The sequence below is a fragment of the Bos javanicus genome, chromosome 6 (genome assembly GCF_032452875.1).
Source record: "Bos javanicus breed banteng chromosome 6, ARS-OSU_banteng_1.0, whole genome shotgun sequence".
In the NCBI taxonomy this organism is placed as follows: domain Eukaryota; kingdom Metazoa; phylum Chordata; class Mammalia; order Artiodactyla; family Bovidae; genus Bos; species Bos javanicus.
In genome coordinates, this window is record NC_083873.1 from 23,041,583 (window position 1) to 23,067,587 (window position 26,005).

The 26,005-nt window shown below is 38.1% G+C and overlaps 1 protein-coding gene and 1 non-coding gene across 6 annotated transcripts in view; both read right to left on the bottom strand.

Moving 5' to 3' along the window:
- Positions 1–8,370: 8,370 nt before the first annotated feature.
- The window catches only part of BANK1 (B cell scaffold protein with ankyrin repeats 1), a 319,683-nt gene continuing 302,048 nt past the window's right edge, over positions 8,371–26,005 (bottom strand). For 4 of the 5 annotated variants that reach the window (XM_061419555.1, XM_061419553.1, XM_061419552.1 and 1 more), the window contains 6 exons: positions 21,739–21,917; positions 15,209–15,272; positions 11,695–11,724; positions 10,628–10,683; positions 9,350–9,414; positions 8,371–9,087 (listed from right to left, as the gene is read on the bottom strand). In XM_061419555.1, the coding sequence (XP_061275539.1) occupies positions 9,355–9,414; positions 10,628–10,683; positions 11,695–11,724; positions 15,209–15,272; positions 21,739–21,917 (389 nt within the window). In that variant the 3' untranslated portion in view covers positions 8,371–9,087; positions 9,350–9,354. The remainder of the gene's footprint in view (positions 9,088–9,349; positions 9,415–10,627; positions 10,684–11,694; positions 11,725–15,208; positions 15,273–21,738; positions 21,918–26,005) is intronic. The other variant, XM_061419554.1, reaches the window with a different exon arrangement.
- Positions 15,900–16,002, bottom strand: LOC133250171 (U6 spliceosomal RNA). The gene has a single exon (XR_009737275.1). It is a non-coding gene; the product is annotated as a U6 spliceosomal RNA (small nuclear RNA).

Consider the following 26,005-nt stretch of genomic DNA (forward strand, 5'->3'; position numbering starts at 1 on the left):
CAAGTAAAAAATTCCTATGCTTACTCATATTCTCTTTTTCTTACTTCCATGTCAAACACTGTTGAAACTACTACCAAAATATGTATAAAAATAAGCCTTTTTATCTCCTGAATTATCACCCTAATCCAAGCCACCATTACTTTGTGAATACCACACTAGCCCCATGACTCTCTGCTCTTGCCTCTCTATAATCCGTTCTTTCTTCTGCAGTCACAATGAACTTTTCTGCTTAAAATATTCCAATGGCTTTTCGCTGCTACTCTAAAAAATTGTACTGAGCACTTTAAATAGGGTTTAAAGTGCTACTTTGATTATCAGGAAAGTAATGAGTGATTTAAAAATTAGAAGATGAAATTTTAGTTTTCTGAAATTTTTGGTTGTTTTGAGTATCATTGCGAACAGTGTTGGATACCATGTTGGGTCTGCATAATTCAGAGGAATCCCACATAGGCAAATATATTGGAAACTTAGAGAGTTCAAGAAAGTCATACTGATAGAATATTATTCACACCACTCTTTTGGGTCTACTGTCTTGGTTTTCAATGCCGAACGTATAGCTATACTAAGGGACTGTGATGTTGGGGAAAACTCTTAGCTAACACAAATGTAAAAGCAGATGCAGTTGGCCAAAGAACCAGAAAATACTAAGGGAGATATTACAATTTCCTGAAACATATCAAAGGAACACAGGGCAGTCATTTCTTGGTGGATGATATAAAAAATGGAATAAATCTGTAGTATGGAGAATCATCAGGCTTCCCTGGTGGCTCAGATGGTAATCTGCCTGCAATGCAGGAGACCTGGGTTTGATCCCTGGGTTGGGCAGATCCCCTGTAGAAGGGAATGACTATCCACTCAAGTATTCTTCCCTGGAGAATTCCATGGCCAGGGGAGCCTGGCGGGCTACAGTCCACAGGGTTACAAAGAGTTGGACACAAATGAGCAACTAACACACATTTATGGAGAAGCATTATGGATATTTCAAGGAAAGGAGTCTTCTCTCAGTATTGTTCTTATTAACATGCAAAGATCATGTCTGTGTGGGAAGGTCCCACTGGTACCTGGAACTAGCTTTCAATAGTTTGTTATATTAAATATAAGCATTTGGTGGTGAATGTTAATTCTAAGGCAGCACTGTGATTCCTGCCCCCTGGTGGCCACACTTGGTGTTAACTATTTCCCCCAATGTGTGTAGGTAGGAATTTAGACAAGGCAGACTAAGGGAATGTGAAAGGTTTTTCAGATGTAATTAAAGGTCCCAAATCAGTTCAACTTCAGATAATAAAAATACATATCTGGGGTAAGTCTGTCTCTCTCAGGTAAAAGCTGTAAATGAGGGGCTGTGCCCTCCTGAAATGAGAGGCTCTTGTGGGCTTGATGGAGTAAGCAGTCACATTGATGACATCCATGCAGCAAGAAGACTCTTGAGAGTCCCTTGGACTGCAAGAAAATCAAACCAGTCAATCCTAAAGGAAATCAACCCTGAATATTCATTGGAAGGACTGATGCTGAAGCTGAAGCTCCAGTACTTTGGCCTCCTGATGCAAACTACTGACTCATTGGAAAACTTCCTGATTCTGGGAAAGATTGGAGGCAGGAGAAGAAGCTGGTGACAGAGGATGTGTTAGTTGGATGGCATCGCTGACTGAATGGACATAAGTTTGAGCAAACTCCAGGAGATAGTGAAGGACAGGGAAGCCTGGCGTGCTGCAGTCCAGGGTCACAAAGAGCTGGACAGGACTGAGAGACTGAAAAACAACAGCATGTGGCAAGCACTTGCATGAGGTCTCTAGGACATGAGGGCGGCCTCCAGCCAGAATAATCAGGTGCCCTCGGTCAATCAGCCACAAGGAAATGTGCTCTGTTAACAACCTGAAAGCCGATTATTTCCCATCTGAGCCTTCAGATGAAAATTCAGCCTGGTTTACCTCTCCTTGGTATCCCTGTGAGATCCTAAACAGAGGGCCCCACTAAGCTATGGCCAGGTTCACGACCCATCAAAACTGTAACATCACAAATGTTTTCTTTTAAGCTACTAAGTTTTTGGCAATTCATTGTATAGCATAGAACACGTGTAGCTTCAACACTAGCAACAAATAGGAGGCTTTGTTCTTGAACAATTCACTTCTATCTGGTTTGTTATATTCTCTCCAGTTTGTTGTCCCTAGTGTGGCTGAAGTGTTCATTTCAAAATGCAAATGTCTCATCTTCTTTGCTGAACACTCACTAATGATTTCCATTGTTTTCTGGAAAAAACAGAATCCTTCCTATTGCCCTGCACGGTCTATTCTTACCATAGTCTGTGTTCCCTTTGCTGTCTGTGCTCTGGGCATCCTGAGGGTTTTAGCTTCTCAGATGCTCTTTGTTCCCTCATGCCACAGGGCTTTTAGACTTTCTCTTCTCTCTGGTCTTAAACTATTGCTTCTCTATTGCGGTTTTAAAAGATGTTTTCAGGAAATATTTTTCTGCCACATTCCAAAGAATTCTGCTGTTTCCTTTCCATTTCAGAGGCTGAAACATAAGCACAACCTTAATGAACATTTTCTTGCTGAAGAACTAGCTTATTCTACAGGAAAGCATAATGCTTGCTTCTCTATTATGCTTTTCAAGAAGGTGATGAAGCAAATAGTGCTTATGGATATAGATGAGTTGTTTTGTTAAACCCTGAAAGATAACCTGAGACCAAAATCCAGCTGCAAAGGGGTATAAACATTTCACTAAAAATGAGCTCTAGAGATCTTCTGTACAACATTGTACCTAGTTAATAATGATGTATTATACACTTAAGAATTTGTTAAAAGGGTAGATCTTATATAAGTGTTCTTACAAAATAAAATATAGTCACAGTACTATAACATATGGAAGTCAAGGTAAAGAAAACATATGGTGATCATAAGTAAGGTTCTTATGCCCTTCAGTGTCAATCTTAGTAACAAGTCTTCTGCTGGGATTCTGCATGTCTGCTAATGCAGAATATCTGGGAGGTACTGGGCAGGACTTGCCATGTCTGAGTTACAAAACATCTCATTTTGCAACATTACAACAAATGTCAGTGTCCTGCAAGGATGCTTAAGGCTCCTTTGTGACTGCAGATGTTTTCACTGAGTACCAGGCATGAACACAGCCTCAGCTTACACTTTCCCACATCCCTTGTTTTACTGTTTCTCAAGTGAAGAAAAGAGAAAGTACTAGAGGCAAAACTGAAGCATTTTTAATCATAGTTGACATAACTCCATTCCTACCTTGAGAAATACAGAAATAATCCATTGGACATTGTTGGTTAATTTGCTAAGGATAATTTCTCTCTCCAAGGATTACCTATTGCAACAGAAAGCAAATTGAGCAAAATTATCCCACTCCTTTCCATGGACTCAGAAATTGCTTTACTGTTTGATACACTTCACTGCATAACATCTCTGAGTGGTCTTACCTTAGTTCTGACTAGAACAAAATTTAATGTTGATTTGAAGATATACCAAGAATCATACAACAGGAACTACTGTGCTGTATTCAGAAATCTGTTCACTAATTCATTTGTTTGAAGACAAGTGATCTTTATTCTGACTGAAACCAACTTTTATCTTTTGCAAAATTCAGGACTTAATCTTTTGCTGTATGCTAGTGCTGTGAAAGCTTTAGGCACTCAGTTGCGTCTGACTCTTTGCAACCCCATGGACTGTAGCCCGCCAGGCTCCTTTCCATGGAATTCTCCAGGCAAGAATACTCCAGGAGTGGGCAGCCACTCCTTCTCCAGGGGATCTTCCTAACCCAGGTCTCCTGCATTGCAGGCAGGTTCTTTACCACCTGAGCCACCAAGGAAGTAGCTTTTTGCTAACCAAGTGCAAATAGTGTGTGCCAAATAAGTCTCATGCATATATCACAACCCTTACCATCCCCCACCATTCTCCATGACAAACATCGCTGATTGATGTTGATAATCACTGATCTTCAGTTTCCCATTGAACCCTGGTTTCAGACTCCATCTCAACATATTACAGCAAGCGTCTTTCAGCCAGTTTTCCTTCTTCCATTAAGTGGAAAATGAGACTGGCTTATGTATACATAAAATGTAAGCCAGTGTTTTTCAAACTGTATCATTTCTTTATTGCAGGACTAGTCTTCAATACTTGGATGTCTAATATGCTCTTCTAAAAGAGACTAAAATACAGAGCCCTTTCCCACCTCACTGGGTCCCAGAAACCCTTTTTAATTGAATATTCATGAGTTCCTTATAACACAGTTTGGAAAAGGTACTGTACCACGGGTAGATTTTCTACCTGAGGCTGCTGATGGTTATGGGTGATCCAGATGGTCAGTCAACGTTTTTTTAATCATTGGTTTTCTAAATAATGATATGGATTTGAATCATATGCTATATCCCTGTGCCCAAGAGCCAGTCAGACAAGTTAGCCTAGTGTATCACACTGTATTCACATTTCAAAGAGGATTATCTTTTGCCAACTGTCTTCACTGAGCATTCATTTGGAACCAAAAACGTACTAAGCATCTACATCTCATTTAAGAAGAGTGATGATATATCTCAGCTTATGCTGAAGGTAGTCCAAATTTATGTCTGCTTTTTAAAAAATCATAATCATTAGCAATACTTCATTTTACCATTAAAAGTATCTTCTTTGGATGATACATTTTTATTTTTTTACTTTTAATTCTCAAACCACCTGTGCTGAGGTTGGTATCGATAACCCCACTTTACTAATGATTAAATAGGGCCCTGGGAAACTGAAAAACTGGCATCGTTTAGATAGCTGGGATATAGCTGAGGCTATATTCAAACTAGATCAGTCCTTAAGCTCACACTTTTGAATGCATGTAGTACAGGAAGTCATTTAATACCTGTGAAATTATGTAAGAATCTACTTTTTGAAGATGAGAATATTGAGGAAATCATATGCTGTAATTTATAAATTTGAGGCCTGTTTATTTATTGGCCCTACTGCACAGCTTGTGAGATCTCCAGGATCTCCCTGACCAGGGATTGAACCCATGCTCTGAGCAGTGGAAGTGGGGAGTCCTAACAATTGGACCACCGAAGTTCCAAGTCTACTGTATTTAGAATCTTGCTTGTGCTGTCTTTTGTGTGGCGGTCCTTGCCTTAAACGTCAGCCCCATAAAACAAGGCAGGCCAACAAGTATGGTTGGCAGGTGCGGTTACAGAAAGACGGCAAGTGGGGTCTCATACCAGCCCTGTGTTAATTGGCTGAGAGCTACTAGGTCACGTTCAGGAGCAGACCACTTTCCTAAATATTTACCAATTTAGAAAAGCAATATGTTTTTCTATGCATAAAAATTCAGGGAAGTCCAAGTTATTAAAATCAGACCTCCTGAGCATTATAAGAAGGAACTCAGGGAGCATGAATAGGATATAACCGTGACTCCAGTTACAAGGTCATTTTCATTAGAACAGTACTGAGAACAGTCTTATTTTCTAAAAACTGGAGTCTCCACTGGTAGAATAATCTGATTTATGAAAATGTATTAGAGTCATCTATTTTTTTGTTTTTAATGGTCCATTTAAATTATGCCATATGTACTTAAAAATAGAAACATTGATTTATACCATCATGAGGGTTCCACTTCCAGAAAATTCCATATAAAATTAACTGTTTTTACTTTTAACAACATTCTTTTTAAGTGTTGATCCCATTTTACTTTATAGTGTAGATCAGAGTTTCCCAATCTCGCACTGTTGATATTCTGGATGAGATAATTCTTTGTCTTGTGGATTATAGCATATTTATTAGGGTTCATTGTCTCAACACCCTAGATGCCAAGAGCACCTTCTCCACAGTCACAGCAATGAAAATGTCTCCAGATATTGCCAAATGCCCCAGGTGAGAAGACTTGTCTAGATGATGCTTTTTTAAACTACAAAACTAAGTAGAAAAAAGTGAATATTAAATGTAAAATTCTTATGATAACATTCAATTCCAATCCAAATTTCTCTAGAAGTTGGAGTCGAATAAATTTAAAAACTAAGGAAGGGGCTAGTTCTTGTGTATGTTAAGAGCAACGGCTTAGGAATGAATCCACACTGAGGAAGGGATGATGGGAAAGCTAGGGTATATTACCTACTGGTTGCTCAGGGTCCCAGAAACGGCACAAAATCATCAGATTTCCCATGCAGGTCTTCCCTTCCTGGTAGTGACTGGGGCTCTTAAACAAATGCCTGAAATCGCCAAGGAAAGTTCATACCTTCCTAGTCTACTAGTCCAGATCTCTTCTACCACTAAAAAAAGCTTCTGTAATGTGGCTCAGATTTGATGGAGAGTATTCTGTATGTTAGGGATAAAGCCCAGAAATTAAAAATATAGCCCCTGGAACTTCCCTGGTGATCCAGTGGTTAAGAATCCACCTTCCAAAGCAGGGGATGTGGGCTGGATTCCTGGGTAAGGAACTAAGATCACATATGCTTCAGGGCTACTAAGGCCGCAGGTCACAACTAGGAGAACCGTGTGCCAATGAAGAGCCTGTGCAGCCAAAGAGAAAAAAAGAGCCTCCTTCTGGACACATTCAGTTGGGATCATTCCTAAATTTGCATTACCCTTCCTCTGCTTTGGCATTTTTCCACTTTTCATCTCTTCCTTCCATACAACAGGCATGTTGTGAACTCCTTTCTGATCCCCTGATTCTAAACTCTCTTCTGCCCTCTGTGCTCAGTTGCTCAGCTGTGTGCAACTTTTGCGATCCCATGGACTGCAGCCCACCAGGCTCCTCTGTCCATAGAATTTTCCAGGCAGGAATACTGGAGTTGTTGCCACTTGCTCCTCCAGGGGATCTTACCAACCTAGAGATCAAAGCCGAGTCTCTTGTGTCTTCTGCATTGGTAGGTGGATTCTTTACCACGAATGCCACTTGGGAAGCCCCAGTAGGTCAAGCAGGGGAGGAGCCATGGCTTAGGAGGCATAGTGGGGACCTCAGTTATTTTTAGGTTTCTTTTTCTCCCTTTCTTTGTGATGACAAAGTCAAAAAACGTCAAGGGCCAGAACTCTAGGGAAGAGACGATTAAAGGTATTTTTCCTATTGTTTTATTCTAAATTAGCCCAGTTCAGAAGGTAGACTTACAGGTCCTGACTTTAGATTTCTTTCTATGTTAAAGGACTGAATAACATTCATGCTTTAACTCCCACTTCCACCCTTAACAGAGTCTCAGGTAAGAAATGATCTAATCCGTCTGTAATTAGAAGAGCTGCCATTTTACCTGTTACTGGATTTCACATTTTCAATAAGAATAAAGTCGACAGTAGAACTGTACACAGTAGTCACAGGCCTGTATGGAAATTCTCACTTTAGAGTTACATAGCATGTTAGAACTCAGTTGTGTCCAACTTGTTGTGACCCCATGGACTGTACCCCACCAGGCTCCTCTGTCCATGGAATTTCCCAGGCAAGAATATTGGAGTGGGTTGCCATTTCCTCCTCCAGGGGATCTCTCCAATCCAGGGATTGAGCCCGTGTCTCCAGCATTGCAGGAGGATTTTTCACCCGCTGAGCTATTGGGGAAACCCAATAGAGATAATTGACACACTTAAATTTTACAGATTTAGAAAATTACAGAAAAGTAGTCAATTTTCCTATTGCTTTTCCTGAGTCTTTGGGTGGGACAGTCCACAGAAATGAAAATGAAAGTCGGTCAGTTGTGTCCAACTCACTGTGAACCCATGGACTGCAGCCTGCCAGGCTCCTCTGTCCATGGAATTCTCCAGGCCAGAATACTGGAGTGGATAGCCGTTCCCTTCTCCAGGGGATCTTCCCAACCTACGGATAGAACCCAGGTCTCCTGCATTGCAGGCAGATTCTTTACCACCTGAGGCACCAAATGGGAGCATTCCATTTCTTGAAAACTTAAATGTGAAACCATGGACCGAATTTCCAAATGTCATAATCAGAAATCACTTTCTATTAGGGACTGATCAAACAACTATATTATTTTTTAAAACTTGAGTTTGAGTGTTAATGGTCACAAGAAACTTACGGGTAGTGTTTTGCAGAATCGCTTTATTACTATTTTTTTTAAATCCTAAATTGTTTATTGAATTGCATTTTTTCCCCTTATAAATCACATTAGGAATGGTGGTTACATGTATTTAAAATTTCCATTATTGTATGTATTAAGTATATATAGTATGTGTGTATTTTTTAAATTTATTTATTTCAATTGGAGGCTAATTACTTTACAATATTGGATATTCCTATCACTCACTGTTTAGAAGCTAGGAAAAATAATTTGTGTGTTTATTTTATGAACCCTACACAAATTATTAAAAAAAACTTGGTGGACTTCTCTCTGTAAACTAGTAAGCAAAAGACTTCAGAGGTTAATTTCATACATTTGTTTTGAAAAGTCAGACAACAGCTTTAAACATTCATTTTATTTGTAGCAACCGTGGGCAGAAATCATAGAATGGTAAAACTGCATTCTATTTTAAGCTTATAAATTGCTTCTAAGAATTTGGTTGATGAAATTGTAGGCCTTTTAATAGAGAATATAGGTTGTGAAAATGTATATTAATCTGAGATATAGAAAGTTAAAAAAATAATATTCTCAAGGTTATATGCAAACAGGCTCTGAAAAATGGAAGGTTGCTGTAAGCATGATCTGATAATAACAATTAGAGTTTTGAACATGAGAAATTCAGAAAATAGATTATCCACTGGAAAAGCCAATATGTATAAAACAAATTTGTATTTTTTTATGTTTATTCCCAGTGTAGGAGGAGTAAACTATAAGGTTAGCCCCTTAGGCCCAATAACTTTGCGACAGAGCATTTAACTTCTGTGTTCTTGTTTTTAATTTAAAAAATGGGAAATACCTGCTTCACAGGCAAAGTGCCTGGTAAAATGCAAGAATTTTCAAAGAATGCAACTGCTCTATAGCATTCAAACTTAATCTTGATATACTCATTTGAAGCAGGCACAATGCCAATAAACTGTGGCAATAACATTCTGAAATTCAAAACTTGCTTCTGTTTTCATAGCATAGATTTGTCCTAAGACAGCAGGCAATCCAAAAGCAAGCTTGCTTCACCCAGAAAGTGTCTGCAGATTCTTGAGTTTCATTATAATAACCTGAAAATAAGATCGCAGGAAATGTATTAGTGAATAATGGATCATCAACTGAAATTGATTAGCTAGCATAAAATCACCCCTACACATAAATCTTTCTAAGGAACAATCACCTTTAGCTTGAAAAATACATGTTTATCCTTTCAGGAGAAGACAATGAAATATTTAAGGTATTCCATTTGTTAGACAAATGATCTTTCAAGTTCCTATTAAGCCAGCTTTAGGTTTTCTAAAAAATATGGTTGATATATAGCTGATATTTTACCATCTTTAGTGATCTTTCCTGCAACAGAAACCAAAATCTTTTTCCACCTGGGGTCGAGCAGGAAGCTAAGGAAAAAATACACAGAGTTAGCATTTCTCCATTTTAAGGCTGAACAAAGAAACACGACAAAGTCATAGCCGCCTTTCGCAGTCACAGGAGAACAGCTTTGTAGAGGCAACTGGCAAGACAGTGCCCCATCTTAAAAGGAAAGAATCACGGTCAAGTTCAACCACGTCAATGTCCTTGAGTTCAAATTTTATTTCCTTTTTGAGGGAGAAAAAGTGTTGGGAATGTATATTATTTTCCTCTTACCCAAAAGCTTGCTCTTAAAATAGTCCTTCAGATTGTGTAGAAGGAACCTTGCTTGACAAAGACATCTTCCTAAAGCTAGATGGTACCTCACAATTCTGTGACAGTCAAATGGGTCTCATGAGTCTATGCGCTACAGACCCATTAGGTCTACAGCTCACCACAGAATGATCCAGAAATGCAAATACTTCAAACAGTTCTTAAGAGTGAATGACTTTTATGTTTATGTATTTAACATAACATAACTTTTATGTTATGATGTATTGAAGGATGGGAGAACTTAAGGGTTATCAAAATTTGGTAAACAAAAACTAGTTTGTTATGGGCCCTAATTCAGGATTTTAGCAAGAAATCCAGCTGCCACACGTTCTTGGGTAATAGTGTAAATTTCCTACATCACATATGTAGACAGTTGGAATAGTACAATTTTTTATGAAGAAAAGCGTGTGGTCAGGACATCAAGGATATTGTCTTGAACTGGTCTTGGCTTTTCCATTTGCACCCTCTTTCTTTACAGTTATTTTTAGCTTCTCATCAGCAATTTACTTTCAGTTAACACTACAATGTGAAGCAACACATATTTATATGAACAATATTTTCACATTATATTTTTTCCTAAAACTAGATTTCAAGGATTGTGTAAACTGTGGTTCAAATAGACTCATTATATTCCTTTTGCTAAAGAAGATGTGTTTATAACTCCTCTACAATTTATTTGGTCTGTACATGTTTGTGCACATGTTAGCTTCAGTGCCTTTCTCTTTAAGTTCTTTCTTTGCTTTTTTCCAAATAGTTATGTTTTTAAAATTACTGCTCGTGTATTTTGCACACAAATGCTTATGTAACCTTTTTAGTTCATATCTGTTGGAATGTTTCAAAGCATAGTCAGAATAGAAGGCTTTCATGTTCTTTCTCAACAAATAAGTTCTTTGTTTGTATTTTATAAAAATTAAGATAAACACAACCCACCTTACTGCCAAAGGGTACGTTATGTAACATACTTTCACTGTGAGCACTTTCATTACCTAGAAATACAAACTCTGTTACTAACTCTTTACTCATTCACAAATTTAATAATTCCTTTATTCAGCATTTAAAAAATATATATGCAAAGAGTAGGAGATGGGTAAAGATAAAAAACACTAAAGAGATAAAAGGTGCATGTTGAAAAGGCATCCTTGGCAATTATGTATTAATTTGTATTAATATGTATGCATTAATTTATCATACCTACATACTGAGGAGTTGATGAGCTCAGAAACTATCTAACACCATGAATAACAACCTCCACTTGATTTTGCCTTCTTCTCTTGCCCATTTACCAGGATCAGGTAACTGCAAAGCACACTTTTTTATAAGTTTGCTCCTAACACTGCACCGTGGCCCATGCCACTTCCTGCTTCTATCACGAGTTTCTGACTTTCCGTCCAGCCACACACTTCTGTTCTCCTGTTTCTGCAATTCCCACAGTCAGTGCCGTGCTTCAGGCTGGAGGCAGAGCTCACAGCCTTTAGACAACCCCCCAGCTGGCCTGCAGCTCCTCTCTGCCCTCCCCACTTTCTGCACACATTTCTCTCTCATTCCACTAACGTGAACCCTTCCAACTGTTAAGTTTTATTCGAAGTTCATTTGCTTTATCAACATTTCCCACTTACCAAGTTAGCGCCATTTACATCAGTCATCATCAGTCATTATAGCAATTCCCCATGATAGAATTCTTATCTATATTTTATGTATGAGGGAACTGAGGTGTAAAGAGTTTAAGTGACTTGTCAAAGGTCACAGCTAGTTAAGTTTGAAGAGCCAAGTCAGAGTTCAAAGTGCATGCTTCTTTTACCATATCACAATGCCTCTAGCATTGCTATTCTAGAATCAACTCACATTTATTTTGGATATCAAATTGTTTTACATATAAATATAAAATCTCTGTGAATTTTTACACTGATCAGCCTAATCACATTAGGTTTACATTAATATAAAAGCTGGTTTGTTCTGGGCTTTGTTTAGTTTTAAATTCTTCAATAAACACCACTTACCATTTGGATGGTGCACAATGGTGAGCTTATCTACAAGACAAAAAAAAAAAAGCACATTCTACTGAGTTTTGCTCCATATTTATCTTAGGGTCATATCTTCTTATCATTTGACTACTTCTTGTCTTGAGATGACTATGAAGTTTCACAGTCAGATTTAAAAAAATACCTCTGGCCACTAAGTGTGTAACTATGTCTTTTATTACTTTTTTATCACTAAGTGTGAAACTATGTCTTTTTTTCCTTCTGATGTTTGTCCCACATTATCACGATTTTAGATATATTTGATGCTTAATAATAGCTTCCTACTCAGCCTTGATATTCTTTTAGCCTGAGCTATTCAAGTATTTTTAAAAAATAACCTTATTCAGAAATAATTACATACAGTACAGTTCATACACCTTGTATGGCATTCTTTAGCATTTCTTACATTGCAATTTTCCTGTCTATGAATTCTCTGATTTCAATTATCTGAAAATGTCTCAATTTCAACAAATTTTTGAAGGTTATTTTTCCTGGATATACAATTCTAAGTGGTCATTTGTTTTTACTTTAGCACTTTCAAAGATATTATTGCACCGTCTTTAGTCCTCCATGTTTCTGACAAGAAATTAGTGAATATGGAATACATTTATGCTTTTCTCTTGATGTATGTCTTTTTCTCTGGCTGCTATCAAGAATTTACCTTGACTTGAAGTAGCTTGACTACTAGTGCTCAAATATAGTTCGGCTTAACAGGCTAACTGGTTTTTTTTTTAAGTTCTTGAAACAGTATGGAGGTAGTTTATATTGAATTTGGAAAATATCTGACCATTATTTACTTTAAAATGCTTTGCCTAAACTCACTAGTTTTTCCTCTGGGACTCTGACTATGTGCATGCTGGACTGTGTTATGTCCTACGTGTCTCTGAGGCTCCATTCATTTCTAAGTTTTTTTATCTCCTTTTTCATCATATTGGATAATTTCTATTGATCCGTCTTTAAGTTGATTAACTCTAACTTTTGCTATATTCAATCTGTTGATAAGTTCTTCTGATAAATTTTTCATTTCTTTTATTGTAATTTTAATTTTTATAAATTTCCATCTGGTTCTTCTATATAGTTTCAATTATCCTGTTGAAATTTCATATTTATTCACTCTTTAAAACCATATTTTTCATTAATTTTGTTAAGGTCAACAATAGGATTATCTCAGGTTCAGTTTTTATTGATGCTTTCTTTTTTCTTTTCTGAGAATTGCACTTTCTTTTTATTTGTACCTCATTTAAAAAAAAAAATCCCTGAATACTGGATTTTAAAGATAATCTGTAGCATATTCTGGATTCTATATTCATACTCATATTCTATATTCCTTTGATGAATATAGGTTCTTGTTTTACCAGGCAGTTTGATTACTGTCATGAACCTGTGGTAGGCTTGGTTTCCTGCTTTTTTTCAGTGTCAACCTATACAAAGCTCAAGATGTTTGCTAAGACTCTTAGTAGAACTTCCCTGATGACTCAGCAGTAAAAAAATCCGCCTGCAATGCAGGAGATGTGGATTCAATTCCTAGGTTGGGAAGATCCCCTAGGGAAGGAAATGGCAACTCACTCCAGTATTCTTGCCAACAACAGCAGGACTAAGCCTATGAATTCCATTTTCCACCAGGCTCTTGTAGGGGTTTGGTTCTAGGCTTTGCTGGGGCAAGTCTAGAGTAGGTCTTACTCTGAGTCATGGTCCTTACTCTTTACATCTCTTGGGTGTCACAGCAGGATGCCAGGCATTTTAACAAAGTGTTAGGAGACCTTTCCTCTCTGGCAGGGCAGAACTCAAAGAAACATCCCCAGTTTGGCTTTTCCCTGGCTTTGCCCAACCTTCAATGTCTCTGTTCTGCCTTCACAGCACTAAAAGCTGCTATCTTACATGCTTTGACTGGTCTTGTCTGCACATGTCCAGCTCATCTTTCAGCCAGACTTGTGGAATCCCTCCCTCCCTCTGAGGCTACCTCTCTTGGTGGCTACCTCCTCTTCAGTGACTCACCACACACATTCCAGCAGCTCTGGCTGCCCTGAACTCTTATCTTTGCCACCTCAGTTTGACTGCTTTGCGAAGACTGTAGTCAGAAAACCATCTTATGGGTAATGGTGAGAGACATCTCATATATTTTGTTTTTCTCTGGGATTACAGTCTTAGTCTGCCTATCATTTACTCCCTGAAATCAGTTGCTTCATATTTTTTTGCCTATTATTTGTATCCTTACAGTGGGAGGGTTTGTCTGGTACTGCTTATTCCATTTTAGCTGAAAGAAGAACTAATTGATTCCTAATTAAGACACCAACGATTAAGAGTGTTAACTTTGGATTCCAATATGTGTTTAGAGGCTTCTTAGTTTCTCAGATTCTCAGTTTCCTTATTATAAATTGAGACTAATGCCTATCTCAAAGGGTTATTAATGGGATGATTTTGTGCATAGTAGATAAGACAATAAATATTAGCTACTACTACTATTTAATGTTCCTTAGTGAAATTATTTATATATTTTATAATTGTATACATTTAAAAAATTTTACTCTTATTCCACATTAGAATGTAGGTTTGTAGAACTCAGTTATTTGTAAATTAGTTTTGTGTTTGGGACCTTAAATATTTTAGAAAGCATATTTATGTTTTAGAAAACATTTCTAAGAGAGCTTAAAGAATTCTCTATGAAGAGATGGATAACAATCCAATAATATAAAAAGAAAATGAATTTTAGCATAGTGCATTTCAGCATGAAGTTCTATCTAAAAGTTATGCAGTATTATTGAGAATAGAAGAGAGGCTTTCAAACCTTACTGGTAGTTGTCAGTTTTTAATTATCTGTGCAGGGGTAGGGACTCGGGGATAGGGTGGTCAGAGAATGACAACATAATTTATTTTTAATTTTGGAATGTGTTGTTTATCTTTGGAGAAGATTTACCATCTTAATAATGTTTGGTTTGTGTTAACATTAAAATGAGTGCTTTTTCCCCCTGGGAGCAACTGCTAATTATTAGCAAGGGGAATCTGTGTTGAGAAGAAGCATGCTAGCTTCAGGGGAAGGCAACATGAGATTTACAATTTAAAATGATCCACATGTGGACAACTGTGAGAATTGACTATATTGAGAATATTCTACCTTATTAAAAAAAAGTGTGACTCTTTAACAATTTAATACCCTGTATTGAGACTTATACACATACACACAAAACTAAAGCAGAATTATCTTATTTGCAACTTATATGGAAATCAAAGGAAAGGAAGTAACTAACATTTACATTATGGGCCAGATAAGGTGAAAAGTATTTTATGTGTTAACTTGTACAACCACTCCCAGGTATATGTCTGATTATTCTTGTTTTGCAGACACGGACCCTGAGTACCAAGGAGTAAGACATTCTCCAATTTAAGCAGCTGGGAAGTGACTGGATATAAATTTGAACTCAGGCCTGTTTTATTTCACCATTCTTGTTGTTTCCACTTCATTATTATTTTTGAAGAGCAGGCAAATTTTACTTACTGTAGACATTTTCTTCTTCTGGCCTTTTCCCAACAATGCAATCTCGTAGTTGGCGTAGTTTTTCCTTAATGAGGAGACAACCAGGAAGGAGAAGTCAAGGTTCACGAATTTGTCATGAATTGAGATGGAAACTTTAACTTCTATGGCCAGTAAGACCACTACAACTTAGTGCTAACGTGGCGCGTGCAGTGTTCCAGCCACCATTCTTGCTACTTTGCACGTACTGTTTTACTTAATCCTCACAACTTCACGAGGTGGATAAAAAACATCATCATCTCCTTTTACCGATATGGAAACTGAGTTACAGAAGATTAAGTAACTTTCTTAAATCACACAGAGGTTGTAGAGTCAGGGTGGGAACCCAGAGCCCAATTCTTCTGGGAGCTTCTTTCCCAAACAAACACCTGGGGCATCTACACTGGCTATCGGTGCCTCAAAGCAGGAGGCCAGCATAACAATGGTTAGCTGCTGCCTGAGCCCATCTCCAGCCTCTGCAGGGTACATGCTTTCCTAACAGTTCCTTCTAAGAACCAGGGACTCAGGAACAAATGATACATAACTGGATTTCCATTTTTAACTCATTTGTGATCTTTCTTTGCTTTCCAAATGTTCTATACTGAACATCTATTACCTTTTTAACTGGAAGGTAAAACAAGCTAACGCTCAATACATCTGCTTTTATTTATTTTTTAAAAATATGGAATGCTTCATGAATTTGCATGTCATCTTGCACAGGGGCCGTGCTAATCTTCTCTGTATTGTTCTAATTTTAGTGTATGTCCCGCCAAAGGGAGCACCAATAAATGTACTTTTAGAAGAGAATTTAAGAGTAGCACTTTTCTTAAGGGCTGCCCTGCAAACCTAGAAACAACTTTTCCTAAAATAGAGTTGTGTTCATTGCCTTAAAGATCCTCTCCTATGAGTGGAGCAAACATTCTTCTTTAGGGACTCAGTGATTGTGAGCGGGGAGCTAAAGGCAAGGTTTTTTTCAATCATCTCACCTTCAACTCCAGGGATTCTATTGGGGTCTTCATTATTCTAGAAACTCTTCTACTACCAACTCTATGTTTGTGCCATTTTCCTTCTTATTTTCCTGGGATAATACCTCTCTGTCAATAAGAATATAATTTCACAGCCGCCTCATAGATTCATCTTCGGGATTAAAATTAATATTTTTTGTAAATTACAAGAGTAAGATTGAAAAGTGTATGGGCAGTGTGTATTGGGAAAATAGGGAGAACATTCATTTTTTGATGTTTTGACTTTTGTCCCCAATGGCTCAGTGGGCAAAGACTCTGCCTGCAATTCAGGAGATGGAGGTTCGATCCTGGATCTGGAAGATCCCCTGGAGGAAGAAATGGCAACCCACCCCAGTATTCTTGCCTGGAGAATTCCACAGACAGAGGAGCCTGGTGGACTAGAGTCCATAGGGTTACAAAGAGTCAGACATGACTGAGTGACTAAGCAGACACGACTTTTGTTCAGGTCCTTAAGTTAAGGACTGATTGAAAAAACACAGGGAGAAATCTCTCTCACATTCATCTTGGCAATGATACTTGGATATGACTGAAAAAGCACAAGCAACAAAAGCAAAAATTTTGCATAACAAAAGGGACAACCAACAAAATGAAAAGTCACCCTGTGGACTGAGGGAAAATATTTGCAAATCATATATATGATAAGGAGTTGATATTTGAAATAGATAAAGAATTCACAGAACTTAATGGCAAAAATGTCCCAAATAATCTGATTAAAAAATGGTCAGAAGAACTGAACAGACATTTCTCAAAGAAGACATAAAAATGGCCAACAGATAAATGAAAAAGTTCTCAACATCACTAATCTTCAGGGAAATGCAAATCAAACCCACAATAGGATCTTACCTCAGAACTGTTAGAATGATTATCATCAAAGGACAACAGGTAAGAGATGAGGTTATGGAGAAAAAAGAAGCCTTGAGCAGAGTTAGTGGAAATGTGAATCGGTGCAGCCATTATGGAAATCAGTATGGAGCTTCCTCAAAACATTAAAAATAGTACCAGCACATGATTCAGCATTCCTACTTCTGGGTATTTATCCAAAGGAAATAAAATCATGATCTCAATGAAACAGCTGCACTTCCACGTTCGTTGCATTAGCTGAGATATGGAAACCACCTAAGTGTCTAGGAGTGGATAAAGATCATATTATATATATGTCTGTATACATATATACACATGATGTAATACTATTCACCCATGAGAAAGAAGGAAATCCTACCATTTTTGGCAAAATGGATAGACTCTGAGGGCATTATGCCAAGTGAAATAAGTCAGATAGGCAAAGACAAATACTGTGTGATCATACATATATGTGAACTCTTCAAAAAGCCAATTTATAGAAACAGAATTGAATGGTGGTTATCGGGGACTGAGGAGTGGAAGAAATTCAGAGATGCTGATGTTGGTCAAAGGGCAAGATGAAAAAGTTCTGGGAATCCAATGTACAGCAAGATGACTATTTAACAGTACTGTATTACATATATATTATATATAGCAATGTGAAAGTTGCTAAAAGAGTTAATATTGTATGTCCTTGTCACACAAAAATGTTAATTTTGTGACATGATGGAGGTGTTAGCTAATGCTATGGTGGTCATCATTTTACGGTATGTAAAATCAATCCACTGTAAACTTTACATTTAGACAATGTTCTAAGTCAATTATATCAGGAAGGTTGGGAAGGAAAGGGAAAAGAATAAATCCTCATACTCAGTCAGAGTCACAAACTTTGGGCTTTTATGGAAAGTAGTTTTAGGGTTTGTCCTTTCATCTACAGGTTACTTTTTGGTTTTGTTTTGCATAAGTGCTTACTGTATTCATGATTCCATTGTTCCTATGTATTAGATAAGCCACATCAGTCTTGAAGTAATTGAGTATTGTTGTGTTTAGTCCCTAAGTCATGTCTAACTCTTTGCAACTCCCTGGACTGTAGCACATTACGCTCTTCTATCCATGCGATTTCCCAGGCAAGAATACTTTCCCAGGCAAGGAGTGGGTTGCCATTTCCTTCTCCAGGGGATCCTTCTGACCCAGGGATTGAACCCAGTTCTCTTGCATTGGCAGGAGGATTCTTTACCACTGAGTCACATGGAAAGCCCCTTAGACCACTGTTAATTCTTTCTAAAACTATACTGAAAATAAATATACAAAAAAGATCTTAATGATTCAGATAACCATGATGGTGTGATCACTTACCTAGAGCCAGACATCCTGGAATGTGAAGTCAAATGGGCCTTAGAAAGCATCACTATGAACAAAGCTAGTGGAGGTGATAGTATTCCAGCTGAGCTATTTCAAATCCTAAAAGATGACACTGTTAAAGTGCTACACTCAATATGCCAGCAAATCTGGAAAACTCAGCAGTGGCCACAGGACTGGAAAAGGTCAGTGTTCATTCCAATCCCAAAGAAAGGCAATGCCAAAGAATGTTCAGCCTACTGCACAATTACACTCATTTCACATGCTAGTAAGGTCATGCTCAAAATCCTCCAAGCTATGCTTCAACAGTACATGAACCAGGAACTTCCAGATGTACAGGCTGGATTTAGAAAGGGCAGAGGAACCAGAGATCAAATTGCCAACATCCACTGGATCATAGAAAAATTAAGAGAGTTCCAGGAAAACATCTACTTCTGTTTTACAGACTAGGCTAAAGCCTTTAACTGTGTGAATCACAAAAAACTGTGGAAAATTCTTAAAGAGATGGGAATATCAGACCACCTTACCTACCTCCTGAGAAATCTGTATGCAGGTCAAGAAGTGACAGTTAAAACCAAACATGAAACAACAGATTGGTTCAAAATTGGGAAAGGAGTACATCAAGGCTGTATACTGTCACCCTGTTTATTTAACTTATATGCAGAGTACATCATGTGAAATGCCAGGCTGGATGAAGCCCAAGCTGGAATCAAGACTGCCGGGAGAAATATCAGTAACCTCAGATATGCAGATGACACCACCCTTATGGCAGAAAGCGAAGAGGAACTAAAAAGCCTCTTGATGAAGGTGAAAGAGGGGAGTGAAAAAGCTGGTTTAAGACTGAACACTCAAAAAACTAAGATCATGGCATCTGGTCCCATCACTTCATGGCATATAGATAGGGAAACGATGGAAACAGTGAAAGCTTTATTTTCTTTGGCTCCAAAATCACTGAGGATGGTGATGGCTGCCATGAAATTAAAAAACACTTGATCCTTGGACGAAAAGCTGTGACAAACCTAGATAGTGTGTTAATAAGTAGAACATTACTTTGCAGACAAAGGCCCAAATAGTCAAAGCCATGATTTTTCCAGTAGTCTTGTATGGATGTGAGAGCTGGGCCTTAAAAAAGGCTGAGCACCAAAGAATTGATGCTTTTGGACTGTGGTATTGGAGAAGACTCTTGAGAGTCCCTTGGACTGCAAGGAAGTCAAACCAGTCAATCCTAAAGGAAATCAACCCTAAATATTAATTGGAAGGACAGATGCTGAAGCTTAAGCTCTAAATCTTTGGCCACCTGATGTAAAGAGTCCACTCATTGGAAAAGACCATGATGCTGGGAAAGAAGGAGGAGAAGGGGATGACAGAGGATGAGATGGTTGGATGGCATCACCAACTCAATGGACATGAGTTTGAGCAAGCTCTTGGAGATGGTGAAGGACAAGGAAGCCGGGCATGCTGCAGTCCATGAGGTCGCAAAGAGTTGGACATGACTGAGTGACAGAGCAACAATAACTGAATATAAATACACAAATAAAATAGAAACAACTGAGGGTTTCATTAGGCAACTAGTGAAATCACTAACAAGAAGGTATTTAGATTGGATCATTTTAAATTGTAAACTTTATTACAGAAAGGTCTAAGGAGGATAAAGTACAATTGACTTATCTCAACCAAACTTATATAAACTTATTTTCTAGCATTGCCAGGAGAGTGATCTGCAGTTCGGTGCTTGGGCACACTTTACCCACTTCAGGATGAGGGATGCTTGATGGTGATGGCAACAGTGTGGACTGGGAAGCAATGCTGTAGTTCTGACCATGAACGACCATCATTACAGAACTCCACAATTAGCATTCTTAACATTTGTTTGGCAAAACAACTGCCCTTGCTTCACACTGCAAAAGCTTGACCAGGTTCAGCCACCAAACTGCAACAAGAGCTCATCCTGCAAGATGGGTGACTTCTAACAAGGTGTGTGACCACACATGTATTGGGGAAGTCCCCTTACCTAAACAATCTCCTATCTATATGCCATATCACTTGAATCACTATTCTGATTCATTTCTCTGTTGTTTAAAAAATGTCTTCTTAAGCACTATTTTAAAGGAAAAATGATCCCTTGGGAAAGGTAGCATATTGCTGCTAATCACTTCAGTCGTGTCCGACTCTGTGCGACCCCATAGACGGCAGCCCACCAGGCTCCTCCAAGCCTGGGATTCTCCAGGCAAGAACACTGGAGTGGGTTGCCATTTCCTTCTCCAATGCATGAAAGTGAAAAGTGAAAGTGAAAGTGAAGTCGCTCAGTTGTGGCCGACTCTTAGCAACCCCATGGACTGCAGCCTACTAGGCTCCTTCATCCATGGGATTTTCCAGGCAAGAGTACTGGAGTGGGGTGCCATTGCCTTCTCCAGGTAGCATATTAGGCTATTAATAATTATTGATATTTGGGCCTAACGTAGCTAATGAAATGGCTGCCTGAGAACTGGCTGCTGAGGTACTGGGGCTTTATATGAGGAGAAGAAAAAAAGTGGTGAAATATTTTGTGAGTGGTACGGCCTGTTGGATAGATAGAATACAGTCTTGAATCCCCTCACTGAGGACTGTCACAGGCTGTATATTATATTACATGTATAGTATATATTTTTTTCATTCTCCTCTTGGAACCACCTACTCCAATCCCCTTTCAGGATGTAAATTATTTTTATAGAAGACAGGCTTATCTGAATTTAATACTCTTGGCATAATTTCCCTGTAAATCTTGACTGATCTATATGCAAATCATGATATATATTTATATATGTATATATTTATACATATGCAAATTCTGATACATATCTATTTATTTTTCCAAAGGTAAAGGGGAATATAAAACATTAGATTTATTCAGGATTATTGTCTGATATGATTGTAATCATTTTCGTGTTCCCTTTAAGTCTGGTCTAAATAATACATTCTTCAGAATTCTAAGCACGTTAGTGTAAAGACGCTTCACCTTAATTTCAGCAATGAGATTCATAAAACATTCACTCTACTAAGGACAGCCTTATACGTTGATTAGATATTAGCTATGATACACTCAGTCTTAGCACTAATCTCATTAGTTGTTTGTAAACATGAAACCTGGATATTGCTAACTTTTAATCGGTAATTTAAAGCCTCTTTTTGTGGTTAGTTAAAAATGAAAGAAAGAACAATTGCCTGTATTTTTTGTTAAGACTAAATATTTACAAAGAGACTAGGACTCTGCACAGGAGGGAACGATCCACAGTAGAATGGGGTCTGTATTACCTGCTGAATTATCTCCAGGCCAGTCTTTCCCATCTGCCAGTGTTTAAACTTCTCCAGGGCTTCGTCCATAGAAAGTTTCCCATTCTTGACTTTCTCCTGCAGCAGGATGAGTTCCTCCTGCCCTGCAGCGAGGGAGTCCCTTATGGAGGAGAAGGTCTGACTCTCCATCCGACCTCTGTCTACAATATGAGAGAAGGGTGTTTTCATGAGAAGTGTTTTAATGACAACTAGAAAAAAAAAAAAAAAAAACACTTAAAAAAATAAGCAGTTTGAGTTTCGCGTTCCAGCTAGTCTACAGGCAGTTACAGAACAAATCAGAACAAATTTTTTAATGCATTTCTAAAAATTGTCATGCCTCAGACCTAGAGTTACAGGTGAAAAGAACATGTCTCATCACTGAAAACATAAAAGGATGAAGAGAGAAAGAGCAACAACAAAAGTTTTGCACTGCACTGGTTGTGGGCAGTGCCAATTTCATGTTCCTTTGGGGGAATTACTTTTAATTATGCTTCCCTGGTAGCTCAGCTGGTAAAGAGTCTGCCATCAGTGCAGGAGACCCTGGTTTGATTCCTGGACCAGGAAGATCCCCTGGAGAAGGGAATGGCAACCTACTCCAGTATTCTTGCCTGGAGAATTCCATGAGCAGAGGGTCCTGGTGGGCTACAGTCCATGGAGTCGCAAAGAGCTGGACACAACTGGGTGACTAAGCACAGCACAGCACAGCACACAGCACACATGTGCACAAAATACTTAGCATTGGCCTTGCCACATAGAAAGCTAAATAAAAGGTAATATTATTATTACTAATAAATATTTATGGAATAAACATAATCTCTCCAGCTTTGAGAAAAGAGATCTCAACCAACATCCAAATGTCACAAGAGGTTTAGGATCATTTGAAAATTTATTCCTGAAAGATTTTAAATAAATAATTTCTGGTTGTTTTGTAGTAGTGAAGTGCTTCCTTTTCAAAAGTGTTTATTTTGAAGCATGCCATCTACCAGTTAAAGGAAATCAAACCTGAATATTCATTGGAAGGATTGGTGCTGAGGCTGAAGTTCTAATACTTCGAAGAGCCAACTCATTGGAAAAGCTCCTGATGCTGGGAAAGATTGAGGGCAGAAGGATGAGATGGTTGGATGGCATCACTGACTCGATGGACATGAGCAAACTCCAGGAAATAGTGGAGGACAGGGGAGCTGTCCAACAAGTTGTAAATAGTTAGATAAGGCTAAGCGACTGAACCCAATGACAATAACAACAAATGTATTAGTTGTCTGGCACAATGAGAACAGTAGGTGGCCTGATGTTTCACATGTGGCTACAAATACCACAGAGGACACTGGCCTGAGGCACACTGAGAGCAAGCTGCAGACCACAGGTGAAGTCAGCATTCTATTTATTCCACACAGTGCTTCAAGCCATAAGTGAAGTGCATGCTTATAGGGACTCTCTACTCTCCTCATCTCTGTTACTCCCTCTAAGTCTTTGGATGACATCACCCTTGTATTCCCTGCCTGGCTGCAGAACTCATTTGAGTTTTGTACTTTCTCATTTACATATTTCTATTGTGTCCATACTTACTGCATAAGACACGGCAGCACACATCTTATGTGCTATCAAATCCAAATATGCCCAGAGTCTAGAAGGAGAGAAGAGGTAGTCCCACCAAGCTACAGGCAGGTTGGTGGTGAGTACGGTGGGTATGTCCCTGGAGAAACTGCTCATTACTGGGAACTCGTTTTCAAGAAAGAAGTAGATCACTATACTATAAATAAAATAAATTAAAAAAATTATGAACTATTTACAGTAAAATAGATATTCTTTGAGATTATCACTCTAAGGAAGTAACAGTAATTCTGCTGAAACTGATTAGGGCTGGTGAGAATAACTTCCTGCTGCTGATTAAGGACTGGAACCTGTAACTTGGTGCTCTCTCTGTGTACACAGCTCTCCCCTGCTAATGTACCTTGGTCTTACATAAAAGAGAGTGGCAAATTAAAAAAAAAAAAAAAAGTAGTTCATTTACATTGTATCCAGACCAGATTGATGAATATTTGGGAAACAGGGAGGGCATTATTTCAAATTCTATAGTATTAAAGATTCATTGATAGGGTGGGTTAGTCTAGAAATGACAAGTTCGAGTACTTGATAGCAGTTTTAAGTATTTGATGGGAACTTGAGCCGCAAGGCAGTCTTGGAATGGCCTCTCTTGTCTCTGTCAGTTTTGAGATCGCATCAGTGACTCTCGGAAAGGGGGCCACAGAGAGGGTTCCTTTCTGTAAAGATTCACAAGCACATAAAACTGCTCCATGGCCAATCATTCTGATTCCCATGGGAGCTTTCTTGGCTTATCTTCTGTCTTCAGAAGTCCTATTTCCCCAGGACTAACGAGGTACCAACAGATTCCATACTGTAAAGTTTTTCCTTCAGGGATGGTGGAGCCTGCAATCTCAGGGGAACTGGAGAAGCAAAAGTCAGCTAGCAGCCAAAAGCACACATAAGAATTGAGCTCTTGCTTCTTATACCACTTGCTTTTTATAAGCCTCCACGCTCCAATTCAATTCGTGAGATGCCCTCTGCAGTAGAATTCTTTGTGCCGTTCCTGCCAGAGTGCGGAGGTTTAGCTTCGTCATTTAACAGTTATACCATTTAACTAGCACCTCACTTCTGTCATCCCTTTGCCTAAGTGTGAATCCATTTTTATCTCAAAAACCCGTGCAGCTGGATTTTCTGCTTTTATAGAAGTTATCTCAAGCCAAGTCTTCCCAGAAAATGGTCCCAGCTTCAGTTTCGCTACACGTGCGGGTTTAACTGAATCCAAAATATTGAATTCTTTTATTAACATTCATTTCAATTATCCTTTCATATTTCAAATGTTAGCTGCTAAAATATAAGCAAGATGACTTTTTTTTGAGGAGGCAGGGTTCAGTTTTGCATGGTTGTGCAGACAGAACAAAAGAACACAATTTAGGAGTGACAAAATTCTAGACAGATCGAGTCCTGAAAGTGAGCTGTACAACTAGACTAATTTTACATACATCTGCTTCTTCCTCTTTTTTTTCCACACTAAAAATATTAAAAACAACTGTCATGATAAATTACTATTAGGTATGACGAAGTTGCAAAGAAAAATGATTAGGCATTTTACCACCTTTCTTCCTAAGGGCAAACTAATCAAACCAAAACATGCAACCTATAATTTTTGATAGATTGCTTTATTGCATTTAGTTTATTGTTTTATGGGGATGTAAAGGTTTTTCCTTCCTCCTCAAGTTTATATTTATTATTAGTTTATTTTCATAAGAGTTAGTATGAGATAATAACATAATAGTATGAGTGTAACATAATTTTCATTGAAAAGCATTTGTCAGACTATTTGTACATATAGACAGACTCCTATTCTCTTATTGTTAAAGCTTCAAGACAAACTACAGTTTCTAAAGTTTTGTTCCTTTCAGATCAATTTTTCTTTACAAGATTTTCCATCTGATCAAGTTTTGGTCAAATAAACATCAAGGAATTCATCTGATGGACATATAAACCTAGAGATTAGGTAAGAAAACAAATTAAACTTTTCATAAAAATTCTTTCTATTACCAAGGGACTGGCTAGAAGAACATTTTTTCCTGAAAAATTGAAAGCAAACAACTTGACTGGTCAATGCCAAAGAATTTAAAATGTGAAGTATTTACTTAATAAGTATTACGTAGTCATTAAAATAATATCAATACTTTAAAAGACCACGTGCAACGAAGAGTGTGCTTATTATATAAGGACAAGTACAAAAGCAGGATGCAAAATTGTATATATGGTAAAGTGTTAACCATATCAATGTTGTACATATGTCAGTAAAAAAAAGAACAAAAACTTCTAGCAATTAATCTAAACCATTCTTTCACAGTTAGGGGATTCACACCAATGTAACACTAGATACTACAGCTTTGCATTGCATAAGTAGTAGACAACACACATGGGAAATGGTGATGCCCAAATCTCTTTTTTTTCTAAATGGTTACCTCATTTCAGCTCTTATTTATTTATCAGCTTTATAAATTTAAATGCATTGTTCAATGCATGATACTGGATGCTTGGGGCTAGTGCACTGGGACGGCCCAGAGGGATGGTAGGGGGAGGGAGGAGGGAGGAGGGTTCAGGATGGGGAACACATGTATACCTGTGGTGGATTCATTTTGATATTTGGCAAAACTAATACAATTTTGTAAAGTTTAAAAAAAAATGCATTATTCCAAACTGTTGTGTCTCT